General features: G+C 49.6%; 1 protein-coding gene across 15 annotated transcripts; it reads right to left on the bottom strand.

Moving 5' to 3' along the window:
- Positions 1-364: 364 nt before the first annotated feature.
- Positions 365-21,613, bottom strand: ZNF605 (zinc finger protein 605). Of its 15 annotated transcripts, none has more exons than XM_047698568.1 (7): positions 21,572-21,613; positions 18,866-18,995; positions 18,632-18,752; positions 16,849-17,023; positions 11,098-11,218; positions 10,795-10,884; positions 365-5,759 (listed from the first exon to the last, which is right to left on the bottom strand). In XM_047698568.1, the coding sequence occupies exons 4-7, from the start codon at positions 16,861-16,863 to the stop codon at positions 3,964-3,966; spliced, it is 2,022 nt and encodes a 673-aa protein (XP_047554524.1). In that variant the 5' UTR covers positions 16,864-17,023; positions 18,632-18,752; positions 18,866-18,995; positions 21,572-21,613; the 3' UTR covers positions 365-3,963. The 15 variants fall into 15 exon arrangements, with proteins under 15 accessions (XP_047554524.1, XP_047554518.1, XP_047554517.1 ...); XM_047698562.1 differs by lacking the exon at positions 21,572-21,613 and adding an exon at positions 21,440-21,554; XM_047698561.1 differs by lacking the exon at positions 21,572-21,613 and adding an exon at positions 21,440-21,548 and having other exon boundaries at positions 18,866-20,784.
- Positions 21,614-21,814: the final 201 nt, after the last annotated feature.

Here is a 21,814-nt window from a genome sequence, read left to right as displayed (position 1 = left end):
AGGAAATAAACAATGACCGGACAGCATCACCAGATTCACACATGCAGGACCATGTAACTTAGTTACCTGTCATGCTGTGAGCTGGTCATGAGATGTTACACGGCCTGCTTCTCAGCTGCAAACACACATCACGAGATCAAGTCTTCTAAGATGAGAGTGAGCGTGGCCTTTCCCTTCACTAAGTGACAAATACAGGGGGCCCGGGGAGAGCTGTGCTGGTGGAAACCATTTTGCTATCACTCAGAGAGTACACAGTCCTGTTACAGAGAAGCCGTTACGGGTAACTGTCACAGTGCTATGTTCGAAACATGTCCACACCTTGAAACATTGATTTCATTGGCTAGAGAATTCCTTAACGACAGGACCAGAGAAATACACAAGTTTATTGGCACAGGCTACATTGTGAATGGCGTCTTTCAGGGTTACACAAAACGGAAGACCTGCATGAAAAGTTCAAAATGCACACCGAAACGCAAGCGCACCCGGAGAGAAAATGCAGCTGTGTAGCCTGAGGGCAATTATTTCCCTTCAAAAGCCGCCCAGGTACCAAGAGAAGAGGGCCAGGTGAGAGAGGGTGAAGAAAGGTGAACTTCCTAAGAGGTATCTGACAAGTGACAACGGACGGGGCTGCCGCGTCCAGGCTCGAAGGCAGCCCACTTCAACCTGACTCTGACTTCCCCAGACTGTCGTGCTGGTGATGGGCCCTGGTGTGGAGCCTTTAGAGACCCTCTGTGGCAATTCTTACTGGCATGGAAATCTTGTCCATGGGTTACAGATTACATTAATTATACAGAGAAGCAGCAGAATATGGAATGAGGATATGCCCAGCAGTGTTTCTAAAGGAGATACTGGGATCTGTGAGGCACCATTCCTTTCCACCTCACTCAGGACCTGGTTATCCTTTTTTCTTGTCCATACATATTGAACATAAACGCCAATGTGTTTCTGTAAATTGCTTGGCTAATCCAGAGGTAGCTATAAGACTTCATAAGTGTTTTGGCTTCTAATGCTGAAGAAGGGTTAGTACTAAGTGCAAGACCATTGGACACGTAGCAGATGACAATCCGTGCAGCCATGGACATTTGCAGCAAAACAAAACACAAAACACAAAACACTTTGTTACTTGTTATAATTTCTGTAGAATGGTTTAAAAAAAGAGAGAGAAAACACTGACATTTCGTGTGGGGAATCTTGACAGATGTCAGTCTGTGCCCTGTGAGGCACACGCACCAGTAACTGGCACTCAAAATGCTGTTAAGTGCTCAACCTTAACACGGCACAGAAAACAACTGGTGCACTCCAAATTTTAACTCAAGCCCATTTAACTGAGCGACTATTTACAGATAACGAGTTCAGAAGTAAGGATGCCCGCCAGGGATGGTGAGGCACGTGAAGGACAAGGAGAGGGAGGTGGGAGCAGAGAAGGGAGAGCCTACAACCCCAAAGGAGGGCCGCCCCACAGGAGCCGGGCCATACAGCAACAGACTCTGCCAAAACCAAGGTCCAGGAAAGGGAGGCAGTGGGGAGAATGAATGGTCCAGCCTCTCTCCTCCCACGGGCGATCTAGCATCTCCCGCGTTCACACTTCAGTAGGAACCCTAGAGGGACAGCCCCTGGGGTGCAGAGCAGAGAGAGGAGGGCGGGGAAGCGCCGGCACACATGCCGGTCCATCACACGGGCCACTCGTGCGCAGCTGCTACGGATCTGAGTCACCCTGAGCCCTGGGGAAGCAGGCTTCAGACTCGGAGGATGTAGTCAATTCAACTACTTTGGAGGGTTCATCCAAAGTGTTGTTTTTGTCATATACTTCTAAATAGATCATAACCCACAACACACTGTCACTATTTGGCTTTAAACAATGGATTACCCTTTTAAAACATTTTAAAATGAGAAAAAAATCTATTATATTTACCACGTATTCAGCACTCCCAGAACTCTTCGTTTCTCCCTGTAGATCCACATTTCCAGCCAGCATTCCTTTCCTGCGGCCCCCAGACTTACTTAAATTTTCCTGGAGGAAAGCCTACAGCTAATAAATTCTCTAATTTTGTTCTCCTGAAAAAGCCTCTTTTTTTTGCTTTCATTTTTGAGAGGTCTTCTTGATGGGTAACAGACAAATACCAGGGTGCGGGGGCTTTATTTTTCCCTCAGTAATCCAAAGTCGTCACTCACTCCATTGCCCCGCAGCCCGAGCAGCCTCTGCCCACGAGCCGTCGTACTCTGTTCTGTGAGCGCGCCCCGTCTCTCCCGAGGTGCTTTGTAACTGTTCTTCTTCCATCTGACTATGATGTCCGTTAGCAGGGTTTTTTGTGTGTCTTGTTTGGGGTTCTTTGAACTCCTTGAATATGTGCAGTGACACTTTTCATCCCATGGGTAACAATTTCAGCTGTCACTTACTCAGCTCCCTTGTTACTTCTCTTCCCCAGCCCCTCCTCTCCTGCTAGGACCCCGCTCCCACTACAATGGACCCCTCCTCTCTTTTCTCCCAGGCTTTTTACCTCTGTACATCAGTTGGACAGTTAGTTTTTTTTATTCTTACTTAAATTCATCGATTTTTCTTCTTCTGTGTCTCATCTGTTCTTAATTCCATCCAGAGTTGGGTTTTTTGGTTATTGGTGTGGTTTTTTGTTTTTTGTTTTTAATTTTCAGATTACCACTGTTTTCATCCTGAGAAGTTCCACTTGGGGTTTTGAAAATACACCTTCCACTTCAGGTCTTGTCACGTTCATGTCTTCCTCTATATTCATAAAAGCTAGTCAAACACCCTTATCCAATGCCAACTGCTTCAGTCTCTTCTATGTCTCTTCTACGGGCTCATTTTTGTCCTGGCTACAAGTCATATTCTCATGTTTCTTCGCGCGTCAGGAAGTTTCTGGATGCCAGACATCGTGGGTCCAGAGCAGCTCTGAATCTAGAGTTAGTTCCTTCACAAGATCATAGTCTTCTGGGAATCCGACCTGATGCCCCACGTGTTCAAAGTTGTTTCCACTCTAGCTGGCGGGAACTTTACTCCCAGCCTGGCACTGATTTCTGGGACCTGTTCAGCCTCCTGCTTTCCAGCACCACTTTTCCTTTCACACACATGCCAATCAGCGCTAAGCCAAAAGACTCAAGGGAACTCCTTGTAGGTTTCTGCAGCCCTCTCTCTAGAAAGCTCTCTCCTCTCCTCTCCCTATAAATTCTAGCTACTGTGGCCTCTCCAAAGGCTAAGTCAGCAGCTCTCTTCGACAAGACCGCGTGTGTTCCCTCCCCCGAACGGCAGCCTGGGAGCGCACCTCACCCAGTCGCCTTCTGCCGGGGAGCACAGACACCTGCTTGCCAGAGGCCTCTCACCCACTCTTTCACATACATGGTACAGTCTCTAGCTGCTGAAGGCAGGGGAGTCAGTCTGGTTCCTGCCGTACAACACAGCAGAAAGCAGAAGTTTTCATACTGAAAACACATCTACCATTTTAAAATAACCATTTCCATAATAACTTATAGACAACAAACACAACGTTACAGGATTCTTTCAATAGGATCACACTTATCAAAATTCTTCCCTTTAGGCCCTCTCCTCCACACGGAAATCTCCAGCTCAGGCGATTCAGCATTTCCTTTGTGTATATACCCTCTAGTGTACTGTGAGTTATCCTTTCTTGATGAAACCTCTCGCTTGGTTTTTACAGCAGTTCAGTTTCCCCTCGAGTGTAGGCCCTCTAACAACGAGCTGTCACTTCTGACTACAAGGTCTGCTACACGATACTGCTAAGACTTCCACGTTAAGTCATCAGTGGGTGATAAGCTGTGTGTTCTGGGAGAAGGCTCCCTTACACTGTCTACTTAAACAAATTCCCTCTCTGAATTGGGTGAGACCTGCCTTCCCAGGGCACTGACGGGGTTGCTCCTGTGTGTGTGTCCTTGGACACGTCAAAAGGCGACATCAGACGCCAGATTTCCCATGTTCACGGCATAACGCTGTTTCTAGAGTACGTGAGTCCTCTGGTGAAGCATGAGCTGTGACTTCCTGCTGAAGGCGGTCCCACACTCACCGCACCCAGCGTATTTGTCTCCCGTGTGAATTCGCTGATGCCTCATAAGGTGAGACTTTCTAGTGAAAGACTTCCCACATTCACCACATTGATAGGGTCTCTCCCCTGTGTGAATTCTCTGATGGATAACAAGCTGTGCCTTCTCAAAGAAGGCTTTTGCACACTCACTGCACCCGTAGGTTTTCTCTCCTGTGTGATTTCTCTGATGCTTAATGAGCTGCACTTTCTGAACAAAGGCTTTCCCACATTCACTGCATTCATAAGGTTTTTCCCCTGTATGAATTCTCTGATGCCTAAGAAGCTGTGGCTTCCAGGCAAAAGCTTTCCTACACTCACTACATTCGAAGGGTTTCTCTCCAGTATGGGTTCTCTGGTGATGAATGAGGCTTGACTTCTCACTGAAGGTCTTCCCACACTCTGTGCACTCATAGGGCTTCTCCCCTGTGTGTGTCCTCTGGTGTGAAATCAGGCTGGACTTCTGGGTGAAGGCCTTCCCGCACTCACCGCATTCATACGGCTTCTCGCCAGTGTGAGTTCTCTGATGTGTTAGGAGCTGGGACTTCCCAAAGAAGGTTTTTCCACATTCGACACATCCATAGGGTTTCTCCCCCAAGTGAGTCTTCTGATGGCGGAGTAGCTCTGACTTCTTAAAGAACGCCTCCTCACAGTCACCGCACTGATAGTTCTTCTCTCCCGTGTGCGTCAGTTGGTGCTTGATGAGCTGCGGTTTTCTGATGAAGGCTTCGCCACACTCGCCACACTCGTAGGGCTTCTCCCCCGTGTGGATCCTCTGATGCCTGATGAGCAGTGAGTTTCTGCTGAAGGCTTTTGTGCACTCGGTACAGGCATACGGTTTCTTCCCTGTGTGAGTCCTCTGATGTGTAATCAGCTGTGACTTCCAGAAGAAGGCTTTCCCACAATCACTGCAGTTATAGGGCTTCTCCCCGGTGTGAGTTCTCTGGTGGGTAATGAGCTTTAACTTCTGGGAGAAGGCCTTCCCGCAGTCGCTGCAGCCATAGGGCTTCTCCACCATGTGGGTTCTCTGATGTCTCTTGAGCTGCGACTTCCTGCTGAAGGCCTTCCCGCAGTCGCTGCAGCCGTAAGGCTTCTCTCCCGTGTGCGTCCTCTGGTGTAAAATGAGCAGGGACTTCCTACTGAAAGCTTTCTGGCATTCTCCACACCCGTATGGTTTTTCTCCTGAATGCGTCCTCTGATGAATAGTGAGCAAGGACTTCTGGGAGAAGGCTTTCCCGCAATCGCTGCAGCCGTAGGGCTTCTCTCCTGTGTGCGTCCGCTGGTGGACGATGAGCTGTGACTTCTTACTGAAAACGTTGCCACAGTCCACGCACAAGTGGACTCCTGTGTGTGTTCTGCGGTTTGCACGGGGCCATGACCCTGTCCTGCTAGCCTTCCTACATTTACTGCAATCACAGTATGGCTCTCCACCATGGGTTCTATCAGCTTTGATATACAATAAATATTTCTTATTGAGCTCATCAGGTTTCTTTCTTCCACGGTTATTTTTTGGAATAAGAAACTCAAAAGGATGTTTCATACTTTTTTCACCTGAGCCATGTTTATGGGGTCTCATTGCTAAATGAACAAAGTTAATGCTTGAATGAAATATTTTCCTAAAAACATCATATTCATGGCCTCTCTCCACACTTCTAAGCTTGTCTTGATTATCCTGGTGCCACATTTTGAGACTGTTATCTAGCCAGACTTCTTCTAAAAAGGAAACAAATGAATCATACTGTGTAAATCTCCCAATGATTATACTCATTGAATAAAACTGAAATGAGCCTAGGATCCCAATTAAAACAAAACAAAACACAAAAACCCTCCCAAATATAATATCTACTTACTGGACTTTAGAAATTCTGACAGACACCATATGTTAATTAACTGGAATTTAAATAAAAGCCAAAAAAAATGTTTAAACAGAAATGAAAACATTTAAAAGTTACAAGTGCTTAGAAACATGAATTTTTAAATGAGAAAAGATGAAATCCACTCAAGGAGCAGTGACCATGAGCAATTTATACTCAAACACTGGAGAGACTATTAATCACTAATGTGATTATCTGCTGTACGTCCAGAGGGAAGACGAGGGAAGAGCATGGGTAAGCACGCCCGTGCCAGGGGCCTCCAGGTGCAGCAAACGCTAGGAACAGCCGCACACAGAAAAGGGCTGGCACACACTGCTGAGTGCTACGAAGGCAGAAATACTGAATACAGAGCAAATACAGGCTATCGAGCTGTCATTCGAAAGACAAGAAACAGTAGGTTCCTGTATGATTGTCACAGCTGAAGAACATTCTAGTTCAAGGCTGTCTCCCGAAACACAGCTATCACTGACTTCCCCATAAAGGCTCCTTCTTGCTAGCCAGTTTTATTTTTTTTTTTTTAACTCAATCTGTAATCTATAATGAATCTATATGTAATCCTACCTGTGCAAATCATTCCAAACCACAAGAAGCCTGTGCATAACACATTAGAACAGACTCTTCAGGACCCAGTAAGTACAACTGTTTGTGGTTTCCACAACATGGTCATTTATCGGCTATTTTAAAGTGAAAGTCTGTTTACCTTACAATAATCTTTACTAGTAATTGTGAGCCAATATTCCCAGGAGGTACCCTGCAAGTCAAAAGATTTGGCAAGAACTCAAATATAAGGCAAATACTTCTTTTCTGCATGATTTTGTGTGTGTGTGTGCGCGCGTGTGGGGTGGAGACTTACCTAATTCTCAGACATATCAGAATTTCAGAAAAAGGACCAACTAGAGCTGCTGATATAGAGAATAAAAGGACTCAGTGTCTGGAGCTTAAGTGAGTAGAGATATTAATACTATTCATTGAGATGAAAAAGACTGAGAGAAAGTTTGGAGATTAAAAGCAAGAGTCAGGGCGCCTGGGTGGCTCAGTGGGTTAAAGCCTCTGCTTTCGGCTCTGGTCATGATCCCAGGGTCCTGGGATCGAGCCCTGCATCGGGCTCTCTGCTCAGCAGGGAGACTGCTTCCTCCTCTCTCTCTGCCTGCCTCTCTGCCTACTTGTGATCTCTGTCAAATAAATAAATAAAATATAAAAATAAAATAAATAAATAAAAGCAAGAGTCAGAGGCGCCTGCGTGGCTCAGTGGGTTAAAGCCTCTGCCTTCAGCTCAGGTCATGATCCCAGGATCCTGGGATCGAGCCCCGCATTGGGCTCTCTGCTTAGCAGGGAGCCTGCTTCCTCCTCTCTCTCTCTGCCTGCCTCTCTGCCTACTTGTGACCTGTCTGTCAAATAAATAAATAAAATCTTTAAAAAAATAAAAATAAAAATAAAAGCAAGAGTCATATGTAGACGTTTAAGTGTGAAGTCCCCCTGAAGTGTATAAAAAATGGTTTCATGAAATCTGAGTAAAGAAATGAAAATTTTAAATTAAAATCAAAACGAGAAATAAAAATTAATATACATACAAGTAAATAAATAACATAAAATAATATTCAAGTAGTTCAACTGTATCAAAAAATATTTAAGAATTTAAAAATCTTGGGGCGCCTGGGTGGCTCAGCGTGTTAAGCCTCTGCCTTCGGTTCAGGTCATGATCTCAGGGTCTTGGGATCAAGCCCCGCATCGGGCTCTCTGCTCAGTGGGGAAACTGCTTCTCCTTCTCTCTCTGCCTGCCTCTCTGCCTACTTGCGATTTCTCTGTCAAATAAATGAATAAAATCTTAAAAAAAAAAAAAAAAGAATTACAAAATCTTGGTGCACTGGGGGACTCAGTCAGTTGAACGTCCGACTCTTGGTTCCAGCTCAGAGTATGATCTCAGGGTCCTGGGAGCTGACCCTGTGTCAGGCTCTGTGCTCAGCAGGGAGTCTGCTTGGGATTCCGTTTCTCCCTCTCTCTTCCTCTCCTCTGCACCCCACCCCTGCTCTCTCTCCAAAAAATAAAAGAGAAAAAGGAAAGGAAACAAAAATCTTGTCATTCTGGAAAGCGAGTGTGTCGCTTACAGGTATTACTCAGGGCCAGGCACGGGTGAACCCACTTCTTTCTGTCCCACTCTGGTCCACACTGCCTGCATTTCACTTTAGTTTTCAAACTAATATTCCTTCTTCCAGCCTTGCTCCCCCTCAATTCTAGTTTCCAGAGAGCCAGTGAGCTTTAGAAAATGTGATCAGGCTTTTTACCCCCTTGCTTAAAAAAAAACCCTTTAAAGGGCGCCTGGGTGGCTCAGTGGGTTAAGCCTCTGCCTTGGGCTCAGGTCATGATCTCAGGGTCCTCGGATGGAGCCCCACATCAGGCTCTGCTCGGCGGAGAGCGTGCTTCTCCCTCCCTCTCTGCCTGCCTCTCTGCCAACTGTGATCTTTCTCTCTCTGTCAAATGAATAAAATCTTTAAAAAAAAACAAAACCCCAAAACCCTCTGATAAATGCAAGCTTTTACCATGGCTCAAATGCGCAAACACGCGCTGGTCTCTTCCAACTGCTCCGCCTTCCTCTCGCGCACCGTCGCTTGCCGCTGCTCAGCCACACTGAGCTCCTTCGCATCCCTCTGATCCCAAAGGCCTCTTCTGCCTCCAGACCTGAGCAATGGCTGCTCCCTTTTTTTTTTTTAAAGATTTTATTTATTTGACAGAGAGAGAAACAGTGAGAGGAAACACAAACTGGCAGAGTGGGAGAGGGAGAAGCAGGCTTCCCGCCGAGCAAAGAGCCCATTGCAGGGCTCGATCCCAGGACCGTGAGATCATGACCCGAGCTGAAGGCAGAGGCTTAACAATGGAGCCCCCCAGGCACCCCTAGAGCTCGGCCGCTCCTCCTTTTTGGCTCTTCCCAGCTTTCAACGGGGCTCATTCAAATGTAAACATCATTTCAAGGGAGCGTAAGATATCCTGTTTATTTCCTTTCTAGCACTTATCAAACAGGCGATCACCTTACTTCTGTGTCCCCCACTAAAATGCAGACCTGAGGGCAGGGAGGAGTCTGTATTTCAGTGACGTACCCCAGCACATGCAGGGACTGAGGTCTCAGGGCACGGAGAACACTGTGCACTCACAACTATGCTTCTAACGCGCTTCCTTCCTGTATCATGAATCTTCATAAAGAACTCTGCATTTTAGGGACGCCTGGGTGGCTCAGTTGGTTAAGCAGCTGCCTTCGGCTCAGGTCATGATCCCAGCGTCCTGGGATCGAGTCCCACATCGGGCTCCTTGCTCGTGGGGGAGCCTGCTTCTCCCTCTGCCTCTGCCTACCACTCTGTCTGCCTGTGCTTGCTCTCTCTCCCTCTCTCTCTGACAAATAAATAAAATCTAAAACAAAACAAAACAAAACACTGCATTTTAATAGAAACACTTTCTGTTCAAATACTAAGTGACAGAATAAATAGTTCTCCATTTCCTTCTGCGTTAAAACCCCTGCTCCCGCAAGGCTGCTTCATGACCCTTTCACTCGGTTCCTTTCGTCCCACAGGACAGCGGTCATGCCAAACTAATACGTGAACACAAACGTCTACCTTCGCAGACAGTATTTTCTAAGGTGCACATACCCGGACCGAATCATCCCTGTGAACAGTACCTAGACCTCAGTCATGTGAAGTATTTCCTAGGGTGAGCCGAGACACTGGGAGGTGAAGACCGTTGCACTAACGGATATAAAGAAGAAAAGCCCCGCCTTACCCGGCCCCACAACACTCCACTAATGAGACATTTAATAATCACACACCGTAAGTGCTACGGGGAGAAGAGAAGAGCGAGTCACCTGCCATCTTAATATGTGGGGGGAAAATTGTTACGACCTAATGGTTAAAAACTGGTGAAAAATTCCAGGTAACCCCCGACCAGGGCCAGGGCTCCTCGAATACAACACTGGTGGCCAGAGATCTCCGAGAGGCCGGGAGTCGCTCTCGCCGGGGGGAGAGAGGGCTCCGACTGAGCAGTGGCACCGGGTCTCCGTGGTAAGGGTATGATAACCACGGGCTCATGTGCGGAGAAAAATGGATGAAACATGTGAAGACATTAGTTCTAAGGGAGGCAGCCCTGACTTCTGGGCACAGGAATCGAAAACAAAGAAGAATGGATAAGACGTTGCCATACCATGAGGTTCTTCCACAGAAATGTCGTGAAAACGTCAACCCAGCCCACGGGGTTAAGCCCAGCAGACTCTTGGCGGGTCACTGAGGAGCCTGGGGAAGAGGGACATCGAGGCACCGCAACGCGCCCGGGAGCCGCCTGCGCGGACGAGGGAGCAAGCGGGGCCTCCCCACCAGGCTCCCGGTGCTCGGGTTTTGCTCGATATGCACGGATTCCCCTTCTACTCCCTTTGGGTTCAAGACAGAAATCTGACAAACGGAGGCAGGAAAGAACACTAACAGAGGACTCGGCGGGCGCCCTGGGACAGGACGTGAGGAGCCCTGAGGAGGAGGCAGAGGGCCCACCCTGCGGAGTGGGGGTGCAGGAGAGGAGGAAGGGAGCCGAGGAGGCTGAAGGAGGACCCTTGTCCCGGAAAGCAAGGTCCCACATGCCGGCCACCGGCTCATGCGGTGGGGCGGGGGGAACGTGCCACCACGCAGGAGGACACAGCCCGCCGTGCAGTTCGGGCCGGAGCGCTCGTTAAAACGCAGGAAGCACTCAGGTCCCCAGCCCGAGCCAACTCGAAAGACGCAGGAACTTCAAACAGTTGTTACAAATAACATTTCCAAATAACTCTTCAAAACATCATACACCAGCTCTCGTCAGAAAGCCGTGATGCAGCGGCACCGGACGCCACGCACCCGGGTGCCCCTCACCTGCCGAGGTCCGACGCGGGGCTGCTTCTACGACCCACGGCTCTTCCGGCTCTGGCTTGAAAACCGCATCAGGTCTGATAATTTGATAACCTGTCAGTTGGAAACACGGACAACTTGGACCCGACTCCTCGGGCTGACAGGAGATTTACTATGGAGGCTATAAGACAAAGCGAGTGGCCCAAAATCTGTCAGGTGGGCACAGAAATCAGAATCTTTGACATCGGAAACTTAACCCCCAAGTCAGTAAACCTGAGAGCCCCCCCAGTTACTGGATACACACGGTTTACACACAAACACGCTTACCCAAGAAAACCAGATTGCTGTAGTTCTCCAACATCACGTCTCTGTACAAGCTCTTTTGAGTAGGGTTAAGGAGCTGCCACTCCTCCGAGGTGAAGTCCACAGCCACATCCTCAAACGAGATCTGGAAAACGTCATCACGGTTAGATCCGCAGAGGGGCTCCTGGTGGGACACAGGCCTTCTCCAGAGAGGGAGGCAGCCCCGCCCATCTCGAACTCCTCGTGTCCCATTTGGTGTCCCGCTCCCCTCCAGAACAGGTGCTGCCCTTACTGACTCACTCCCTCTGGGGAGCCCTGACTTGCTCTCTCTCAGGGTGGGAGGTTCCAGCTGCCTGTGGCAAGGCACCAAGGCTACCAACTCCCACGTGACTGAGCCTGGAAGGGGCTCACTGCCCTACTGCACCCTGTAAGGGAACCAGATGTACGCTAGGCTGGCAGAATTCTTTTTTTTTTTTTAAAGATTTTATTTATTTATTTGACAGACAGAGATCACAACCAGGCAGAGCAGCAGGCAGAGAGAGAGGGGGAAGCAGGCCCCCGCTGAGCAGAAAGCCTGATGCGGGGCTTGATCCCAGGACCCTGGGATCACGACCTGAGCCGAAGGCAGAGGCTTCAACCCACTGAGCCACCCAGGTGCCCCGGCTGGCAGACTTCTAACCCAGAGAAGCTGTGGGAGACATTGTGCTATTAGCCACTGAGGTTTGGGTGACTGTTACACAGCAATTGGTAACGCATATGATATCCTAACCTTGCGTTATACTTTGAGAGAAACAATAATGTCATCAAGCCATTTTTCATTTTGAATTCACTCATCTACCCACACACCGATCCATTAAGAAACTGGATAGGGGACGCCCGCATCAAGGCCCCTTGCTCGGCGTGGAGCCTGCTTCTCTCTCTGCCTGCCGCTCCCCTTGCCTGTGTTCTCACTCTCTCTGGGACGCGGGGGTGGCTCAGTGAGTTGAGTGTCTACCTTGGGCTCAGGTCATGATCCCAGGGTTGTAGGATCAAATGCCGCATGGGGCTCCTTGCTCAGTGGGGAGCCTGCTTCTCTCTCTGCCTGCCCCTCCCCCTATAGTGCTTCCTCTCTCTGAAAAATAAATAAATAAAAATCTTTAAAAAAAAAAAAAAAGAAAAAAGAAATTGGAATACGTTGTGTTTAAATAAGCACAGTGCTTCCCAAAGAAGGTGCCACTGGTATGTGGGGACAATTCTTAGCCAAGTCCCATGCAGCATCAGACCTCCAGCACACTTGATGCCCACCTGCTAAGTGACAGTCCTGTTTTACGGCTACTGCCAACACCAATGTTGACAACATCCCCATCTCCAACACGCTCCTCCCTCCGCGTCCCCACCCACGTGCTAACAACTAGCTGGTCCTCCCCATATCTTCTGGAACACATACAGGGAGCAGCTGGAGCTCCCTGAACCGCAAACAGTGCCAAAATATGGAGACGGGTAGAATAAAAAGCACGCTTTTAAAACTTTCCAGTCTTGGGGCGCCTGGGTGGCTCAGTGGGTTAAGCCGCTGCCTTCGGCTCAGGTCATGATCTCAGGGTCCTGGGATCGAGTCCCACATCGGGCTCTCTGCTCGGCGGGAAGCCTGCTTCCTCCTCTCTCTCTCTCTCTCTCTGCCTGCCTCTCTACTTGTGTTCTCTCTCTGTCAAATAAATAAATAAAAATAAAATCTTTAAAACTTTCCAGTCTTTTCGGGCCAGGAAAGAAGGTGTTACAGAGGCCATAAAACAAGTATGCAGAGGGTTTTGGGACAAAAGGCAAAGGAGCTACAAGGTGAAACCAGTGTGGACAAAGAACGTTGTGGGACTCCCCCTACTTGACCTCACGACCTCCTATAAAGCCACAACAGTCAGGACAACCTACTGTTAGGCAAGCGATAAGTACACAGACAAGCGAACAGAACAGACAGCTTACAATTATACCCCCCAAGTACGCTCAACTAATTGTGACAAAAGGGTTCCACAAAGAGTGTTTTTGAAAAACGATGCTAGAACAATGGCATACCCATAAGCAAAAGAATAAACCTCAACACAGACCTCACAGCTTTTATAAAAATTAATTCAAAATGGATCACAGGTCTAAAGGGAAAACATAAAAGTATAAAGCTCTGGAAAAAACCTGCACGATGCCGGATTTGCCAGTAAATTTTTAGGTACAACACTGAACACATGGTCAACTTAAAAAAAAAAATCAGGGGCGCCTGGGTGGCTCAGTGGGTTAAAGCCTTTGCCTTCGGCTCAGGTCATGGTGTCAGGGTCCTGGGATCAAGCCCCACATTGGGCTCTCTGCTCAGCGGGGAGCCTGCTTCCTCCTCTCTCTCTGCCTGCCACTCTGCCTAGTTGTGATCTCTGTCTGTCAAATAAATAAATAAACTCTTTTAAAAAAAAATCAATGAAATGGGCTTTTTCAAAATCATTTTTCTATGTGAAAGACACTTTAAGAAAAAAAAAGGCACAGACTACGAGAAAATATTTGAAAATCACTGAGCTGACAGAACATCTGTATCCAGAATAAAGAATTCTTGACACTCAACAACAACAAAAAAATACAATTTAAAAATGGACATTTCTAGGGCACGTGGGTGGCTCAGTTGGTTGGGCGACTGCCTTCGGCTCAGGTCGTGGTCCTGGAGTCCCGGGACTGAGTCCCGCATCGGGCCTCCTGCTCGGCAGAGGGTCTGCTTCTCCCTCTGACCTTCCCCTCTCATGCTCACTCACTCTCATTCTCTCTCTCAAATTAATAAATAAATAAATAAATAAATAAAATCTTTCTAAAAAGTGGGCATTTCTTGGATGGAAATATAAGCAAAAATAAACTATTAGGACGTCATAAAAATAAAAAGCTTCTGCAAAGCGAAGGAGACAATCACCCAAACTAAAAGACAACCCAGGGAATGGGAGAGGTTTGCGAGTGACAGAGCTGACAAAGGCTCAGTGTCTCAAATCTACAAAGAGCTGACACACCACCCAGAAAACACATAATCTAATTTTTAAAAGTGAGCAGAAGACATGAACAGACATTTCTTCAAACACAACATGGCCAACAGACTCATGAGAGTATCTCGATATCCCTCATCATCAGGGAAATACAAATCAGAGCCGCAGTGAGATCCCACCTCACACCAGTCAGCATGGCTAAGATGAACAAGTCAGGAATGACAGGTGTTGACGAGGACGGGAGAAAAGGGAGCCTCCTACACTGCTGGTGGGAATGCAAGCTGGTGCGGCCACTCTGGAAACCAGTGTGGAGGTTCCTCAGAAAGTTGAAAATAGAACTACCCTACTACCCAGCAATCACCACTAACTGGGTATTTACCCAAAGATACGAATCAACAACTCGAAGGGACACATGAAGGCGAGACTCGGGGAATGTCTCTGGAGACCTGGACCTGTTCCAAGTCCTGACTGTGATGCTGATGACATGAATTTACACACGTTTGGAAACTCAGGAGGAGTCTGGCTCCTGGCTAAATGCTGAGACTTTTCAGGCCCAACCACAGGCAAACCAAAGGCTTTACCTGACCGGCCTTCCAGGGGAAGCTGCCCTCCCACACCGATGTGGCACCATCAGTGGGGACTAGTATTTGGGTCCTCACTACTGAATGTGCTGTTGGTGCTGACTTACCGCCCATGTATACCCTGGCCAGCCTTCGCCCCCAAGCCCAGACAGCAGCGGCCACAGCCAGGGCCATGACAGTGAATATACGAAAGATTGAACCTCCCTCGTGGGGTCTAGCTTGTGCCCGAGGCGAGCCCCAGACTGGCAGTTAAAGGAACCCTCCTGCAGGATGACATGAGTAAGTTCTGCTCCTAATAAGCTTGATTTTTTTTTTAAGATTTATTAAGGTAAGATTTTTTTTAAAGATTTTTAAGATTTTTTTAAGATTTTTTAAGATTTTAAGATTTTTTAAGAGGCCCCCCAGGTGCCCCAGCCAGCCAATTCTTAAACGTGATGCATCTTTCTGGTTAAGTTACGTAATATTTGTTCTTCTTGCATCTAATCTTTCCAGACAAAGGGTCTAGATGAAAACAGATGAACTTTTAAACGTTTTGATTACTAAATGGGACACGCTGATACTAACAACAGAAAAACAAAAGCAAAATAAACCCAGCACCAGGACGCCTGGGTGGCTCAGTGGGTTAAAGCCTCTGCCTTCGGCTCAGGTCATGATCTCAGGGTCCTGGGATCAAGCCCCACAACAGGCTCTCTGCTCAGCGGGGAGCCTGCTTCCCTTCCTCTCTCTGCCTGCCTCTCCGCCTACTTGTGATCTCTCTGTCAAATAAATAAAATCTTAAGCACCCAGGGAAGCATGGTGCTGGAGAAGGTCACGGACGGCCTTTGCTTTTTGGACTTGCTCCTGAAAGCTTTCTCCTCCTACTGGAGAGAACAAAAACCAAAAGAAACAACTCTCAGGGCTGCCTTTCGGAGACTCTCGAGTAGACCGATGGCTGAACCAACAAAGACGTGACCGGGAGATGGTGAGGACAGACCGCGCTCCTGCGCTCCGCAGGCCAAACTTGCCCAGATGCCGCCCACATCTAACGAAGTGTGGACTGATGACCTGCGGTCGTGGACAAAGTGATTTGGAAGGAAATGCTCCCAGCAGTCCCTCTAAAACCACATTACCCAGACGGACTAAAAACCGCAGGGCAGAAGCACCCACACTGGGGGCCGTGTTAACCTAACTTGGACTAAAGCAGGCCCTGCTGGGGGTCCCCTCTATAACTTCTGTTTCCAGGAGAACCATGTGTCCTCTGGGATCACGCTGATGTGTGTGCCCCAACCATCATGACACTCTATTAAGTCAAAAAGTAAAAAGACCGGGACGCCTGGGTGGCTCAGTTGGTTGGACGACTGCCTTCGGCTCAGGTCATGATCCCAGAGTCCCGGGATCGAGTCCCGCGTCGGGCTCCCAGCTCCATGGGGAGTCTGCTTCTCCCTCTGACCTTCTCCTCACTCATGCTCTCTCTCTCAAATAAATTAAAAAAAAAAAAAAAAAAAAAAGTAAAAAGACCTAAAGATAGATACCCCTATGCCCAGCTTTTACCAAAAGAAGCAAAAACACTTCTACCTAAAAAGTATCAAAATTACAGCTGAGTGAATATTTATGGGGCCATTTGAAGGTTATTTGTAATGATCAGTTCTGCCAGGTGACTTGGGTTTCTTTCCTAGCGCTAGAACATAGGTAAGACGGGTGGTCCAGGCCCACTGGTTCGGTCCTGTATCGAACGCTGAGTTCTGAATTTTACTTCAGATTCAAGCCCTTTGTTCACACTGAGGAACTCTGTAAGGAACAGCACTGGGAAGCTCATCGACCACAGGGTTTATGCCTCCCAGGGCAACTGTTCAAGACTTTGTCCACTTATCATCCACATGAACAACGCGCCAGACGTCTTCAGTGTAAGGCATCATCTGCAAACGCCGGCTTCTACTGAGTAGCTAGTCCGCCTTTTGTCCGAGGAAAGCACATACCAGCACTACCCGTGCTTCCCTTCCCGTCTGCACTCCGGGACTGTCTGAGGACAGCCTGTGGCTCACCTCTGGCAACAAAGTACCTCGTTTCCTACAGATCCGTGCTTCCACTGAAGACTTTGTATGATTCCATAATCCACCTTGTTCTCTGACACTGTCATTCCCAAGCTTATGTTTCTGATCATGGTTTAAATGTATTTAAGAGCTTTCCTATAAGCCTTGTCACGCCTATGGAAGAAGACTGTTGGAGAACAAAGAACTCACCTGGGACTTGAACATTTTCTGCGGCTTGGAAAATCGGCTCCGTTCTGCGACTCCTCTCTGTCCCGCTGCTCTGGAGAGGCCTCCGGTCAAATGTCTGTAAACCGAGAGGACACCCCTAGTCCCGAAGCCTCCTCCTCCTTATTTCACATGAGTTCTCTTGCTCCTCAGTCATGGCCTGGAGATGCAGTGGGATTTTTATCTTAGATGATGTCATTAATCTGGGTTCTCTCTTACTGGGAAATCAAACAACTTGGACAGGGCTGCAGGGTAAGAATCAGATGCGAGAGGAGCTCCCGGCAAGGCTGCATCAGGCCGGGTCTGCACCAGCCTACACTCTGCAGCCTCCGGCGCCCACCCGCGAGCGCCAGATTCCAAGCACTAGCCCCCCCCCCCCCCCCCCCCCCCCCCCCCCGGTGCAGCCGGACGTGGGTAGAGAAGGATTAGCACACCAAGATGCTCTCCACAAACAGACCCCCCGCTCACTCATTGTGCAGCAGTATTTTCTGGGAGGCACCCCTAAAGCTATTTCTTTTTTAAGATTTTCTTTGTTTATTTGCGGCACCCGGGTGGCTCAGTGGGTTAAGCCTCTGCCTTTGGCTCAGGTCATGACCCCAGGGTCATGGGATCGAGTCCTGCATTGGGTTCCCTGCTGGGCGGGGAGTCTGCTTCTCCCTCTCCCTCAGCCTTCTGCTCTGCCTGCTTGTGCTCTCTCTCAATCTCTCTGTCAAATAAATAAATAAAATCTTAAAAAAAAAAAGAAAAGAAAAGAAAAAAAGGTAATTCTCTCTCATGCAAGAAAGGGAGACTCCCGTGACTTCTATTCAAAAAAGTACTTCAGAAAACCCGTAATTGTACATTCTTTCTCTGCCACTTGGAAAAGTGTGTAAATCTTATCTAAAGCTAATAGGCCTTGTCTAGCTTACCACCCAGTATGTCTTTCCTAAGGACCTGGGAGCTATCTCTTTGATGTCATCCAGGAGGATCGGAGCCTATTTCCCAATCTCACGAAGGACAGGACCCTATCCAAGTGCCTGACTTTGGCACCTGCCCCCCCCCCCCCCCCGGGGTGTAAAACTACCTCTTATCACAAAGATATGAGAAGGCGATTTTTCCTTTGGACAAAGGCAAAAGGCTAACACAGTGGCCACCTCAAGTACTGGGAAAATGCAGTATGAACTGCGTGTAACAAATTATCCTTTACCTTGAGAACGTGTGCATAACAGGTGTGCTGGCCTGGCTACAGAGAACAGTGAGATTCTCCCTGTCTCTGTGATCTCTTCAGTGCGCTGCCTGCAGAGCTCAGGGCAGTCTTGTTCCAGGTTTAATTTTTACGCAACAATAAAACTGTTTTTGTTTTTCTTCCACTTTTGTGAAGAGACTTTTGGGTTGGCTGATTTGGATTTTCATTATCTCCCCAAGAGGCCAAAGAACCGAGTACAACTGCTATTCTGAGAACGTTTTAAGAGACTGCAAGCTACGTAACGATACCTTAGGCAGAATTATTGGAAAAAATAAAACCAAGGTTTCAGCTAAGTATAATAAACCAAAAATACGGGATGCCTGGGTGGCTCAGCCGGTTAAGCCGCTACCCTCGGCTCAGGTCATGATCCCAGTGTCCTGGGATCGAGTCCCTTGCTCCGCGGGGAGCCTGCTTCTCCCTCTGCCTCTGCCTGCCACTCTGCCTCCCTGTGCTCTCTCTCTCTCTCACTCTAACTAATAAATAAAATAAAATCTTTAAAAATAAATAAATAAATACGACATCTTGACGCATACACATACTTACACTGTGAATTCCTTCACTGCTCATGGACCACGTCACTTACATGCAGCAGAGAGGAGACGAGAGCCAGCACTTCAGAGACGTGAAATCGCACTGAGATGTTATTTCCTTCCCAACAACATATCTGAAAAGAAATGTCCAAACATCATAGCACCCAACTTGGGGACAAGAGGGACAAATTCCACGTCTCCTAGCGATCCTGCCCATGGAGATTCGTCCAGTACTGGTAGTCTGTACCTGGGGTCCAGGAACGGCCGCTGAGCACGGTGTCCGTGAGCTGACAGGCTAGCGAGGAAGACTGAACGTGGTGGACAGGGCAGTGGGCACCTTTCCAGAAAATAAGCTGAACAAAGAGAGTGTATAGCCCCTGTAGAAGATGAACAGCAAGAGCTCTTTGTCCAAAGGCACTGTTTTGTTCACGCACGGGGAGGGGGTCTCCAATGTCCCAGTGGATATAGAGAAAAGTTAGCCGCAAATGAAAATTATGCCTGGAGGTTAGCCAACTGCCGGGTTCTGCCCCAGGGCAGCTGACCAGAGCACAGCTGGAAAACCAGCCCCTTCAAGGCAGTTACGACCCACCCCAAGTTGGGCTGAGGGCTAGAAAGAGATGAGACAAGGCTGCCCCCAACACCACATGCTCGAGAACCCTCCGCAGCTCAGTCAGCAAAGCGCCTGCCCCGTGCAGACCATGCGAAGGAAGCGGAAGGCTGGGGGAAGACCAGGCGCATCACGGCGCACTACACGCAGAGGGCTGGAGCCAGACGCAGCTACGATGCTTCCGGGATGGAGGAGGGCACGGGGACTGAGCCAGCCAGCAAGGGGGAAGGACCGTACGGCCAGTGGGGTCACCGAGAACACTTAAACAAGGAAATATTCCAGGAAAAGAAGCAGTCACACATCAACAATGTGACGTGCGGGGTGAGAAGAAACAAAGAACAAAAAAGAATATGTTATTCACAGAAGTCACTATGTGGAAGTGTTGCCTGAGCCAGTGTGCGACCAAAACTCACCAGGACCCCCCCAAACCCACAAATACAATCACACAGGTCCTATCACCAAGGAGGGCCTCAATCACACATAAGCCCCCACAGAATGACTGGACACCCTCCCTCCCAGCCCACGGACAGAACTTAAGCCCTCGGAGGCTCCCACTTACCCACACTGATCACCTGAGAATTCTCCAGCCCCTCCTTCACGGACCACTAAAAGCCCTCCCAAGTCTTCAGACCTCACAACCACCGAGTGCCACAAGCCCCACTGTCACTCACCCCACTTGCCCCTCATCCCACCAGGACTGACTGCTGACTTTACAGGCGGTCCCTCTAGGACCTTCACTTACACATGCACATCCCCAGTGACTCCTCTAGCAAAACCCCCATCATCAACCCCCAAGTGACACAGGAGTCATCCATCAATGAAATCCAAAGTGTCGCCACAGCCTCAACCCCAATCAGATATCCACAGGACCCTCCATTCCTGATCATTCTAGGCTCTTCCTCACTCAGCCCCAAGCACCAGCCAAGGTCAGCCCCTCATCACCAATTCCCACAAGTTTCTCAACACTGATGCCACGAAACCCATCACTGGACCCCCCCACATTCCCACCCAATAATCTTGACTAAAAGTGGAGTCAGTGAAATCCTAAACACAGAATCCCAGGTCCTCCTTCCTACAGTTGCCCATCCACTCACCCTGAAAGTGCCCCAGTCACTGTTCTCACAGAGCCCCTCAGCCTTGCTAGCCCCCATCACTACATTCAAGGGATTCCCAATGCTTAATCATACACCACCCCAACCATTCACTTCCATGATACCCTATTTTCTAATCTACCCCATGTTCACCCACCATTCACTAACACCCCTACAGTCCTCCTAATCATCACCCGAAAGGGCCACCAGCTCTATATAAACACCGATAGGCTGGTACCTCCAACTCCTACACCACTGTCTGCTCACTCACAACCCCCAACAGGCCACCCAGCAGTGTGCACCCAGAACGGTTGTCAAGCCCACGGGTTCTGTCCTGACTGATCAGCTGGCACTCCAGTCCGCTGGCCGCTGATGAGGCACAGGACGAGTTTGGAGGACTGGTATCTGGCCTTGTCATAAGCCAACAAGGGGGCATGTGTTACAGGGTCCTCTGCAGCGCTCTCTTCCCTGGAACACACGGGGGCGGGGGGAGACTTCTCAACCTTCCTGCGCTCCAGAAGCCCAGAGCTCAGGTGAAATCCAACACTGTCAGGAACCAACATGCCTTCCAGGCAACGAAATCCTCGGTCCACCAACCCTGAGCCCTCTAAACACCTCCAAAGCAGGCCCCCCACAAAGGCCTTACCACTTGTCAACGCAAAGGCACCTCAAGCACCCTGTTCTTCCCGCAAAGCCGCCCTCAAGCCGCACGCACCCGACGGCACACACCCTCTCCCCCAGTCTGGAGCGCAGCCCCTGGAGGCTCCCGCGCCCCCATCCCGGCCAACCCCTCCAGTCTAGGCCTCCGTCCACAGCGCCTCCCAACAGAGTCACCCCAGAGGCCTCCCCCACCACTTAACGCCCTCCGCCGGCTTCACAACCACTGGCCCCAGCCCACACTGACTTACCACACACACCCCAATGTTTGGGCCCTTCGGTGCCCCCTGCTCCAGACCTCCCTCGGTGTACTCATCACAGCGGCCGCAAACGGCCCCCTACACTCGCCCCGTCCCTACGCACCCCCAGCCCCCTAAACGCCGTCCCCAGACCGCGCCGCCCCCACGCCCCGCCCCGCCCAGCAGGGAACCGGCGCCTGCGCCGCGGGACCGTCCCCCCCACCTACCCCCGGTCCTCCTCGCACCCGGCTCCGGAGCCAGTTGGCGCGTGCTCCGGGGTTACCGCGGGGCCCGCACGGACACCGAGGCCACACCAGCCCCGCAGCCGCCCCGCCCCGCCCCGCCCCCACCGCACACACCCTTCGGCTCAGGCCCGCGCGGCGGGATTCACGCGGCCGACGGCGGAAGGGCTCTCCCGAACTACATCTCCCAGAGGGCTCTGCGGCGGGCCTCTTCGGACGGCAGGTCGGCGGTTTCCGGGTGTCAGGCTCTCCGTGCGGCCCGGGGCTTCCTGCGTCGGGGCTCCCGGGCACGCGGGGTGCGCAGCCGGGATCGTGCGTGCGAGTGAGTGTAGGTGGGTCTGCAGGGGGAAGCTCTGTGTC

Source organism: Lutra lutra, chromosome 12, assembly GCF_902655055.1.
Source record: "Lutra lutra chromosome 12, mLutLut1.2, whole genome shotgun sequence".
Lineage (NCBI taxonomy): Eukaryota > Metazoa > Chordata > Mammalia > Carnivora > Mustelidae > Lutra > Lutra lutra.
The sequence above is the reverse complement of the archived record's forward strand: the minus strand, read 5'-3'. Positions and strand labels throughout refer to the sequence as shown.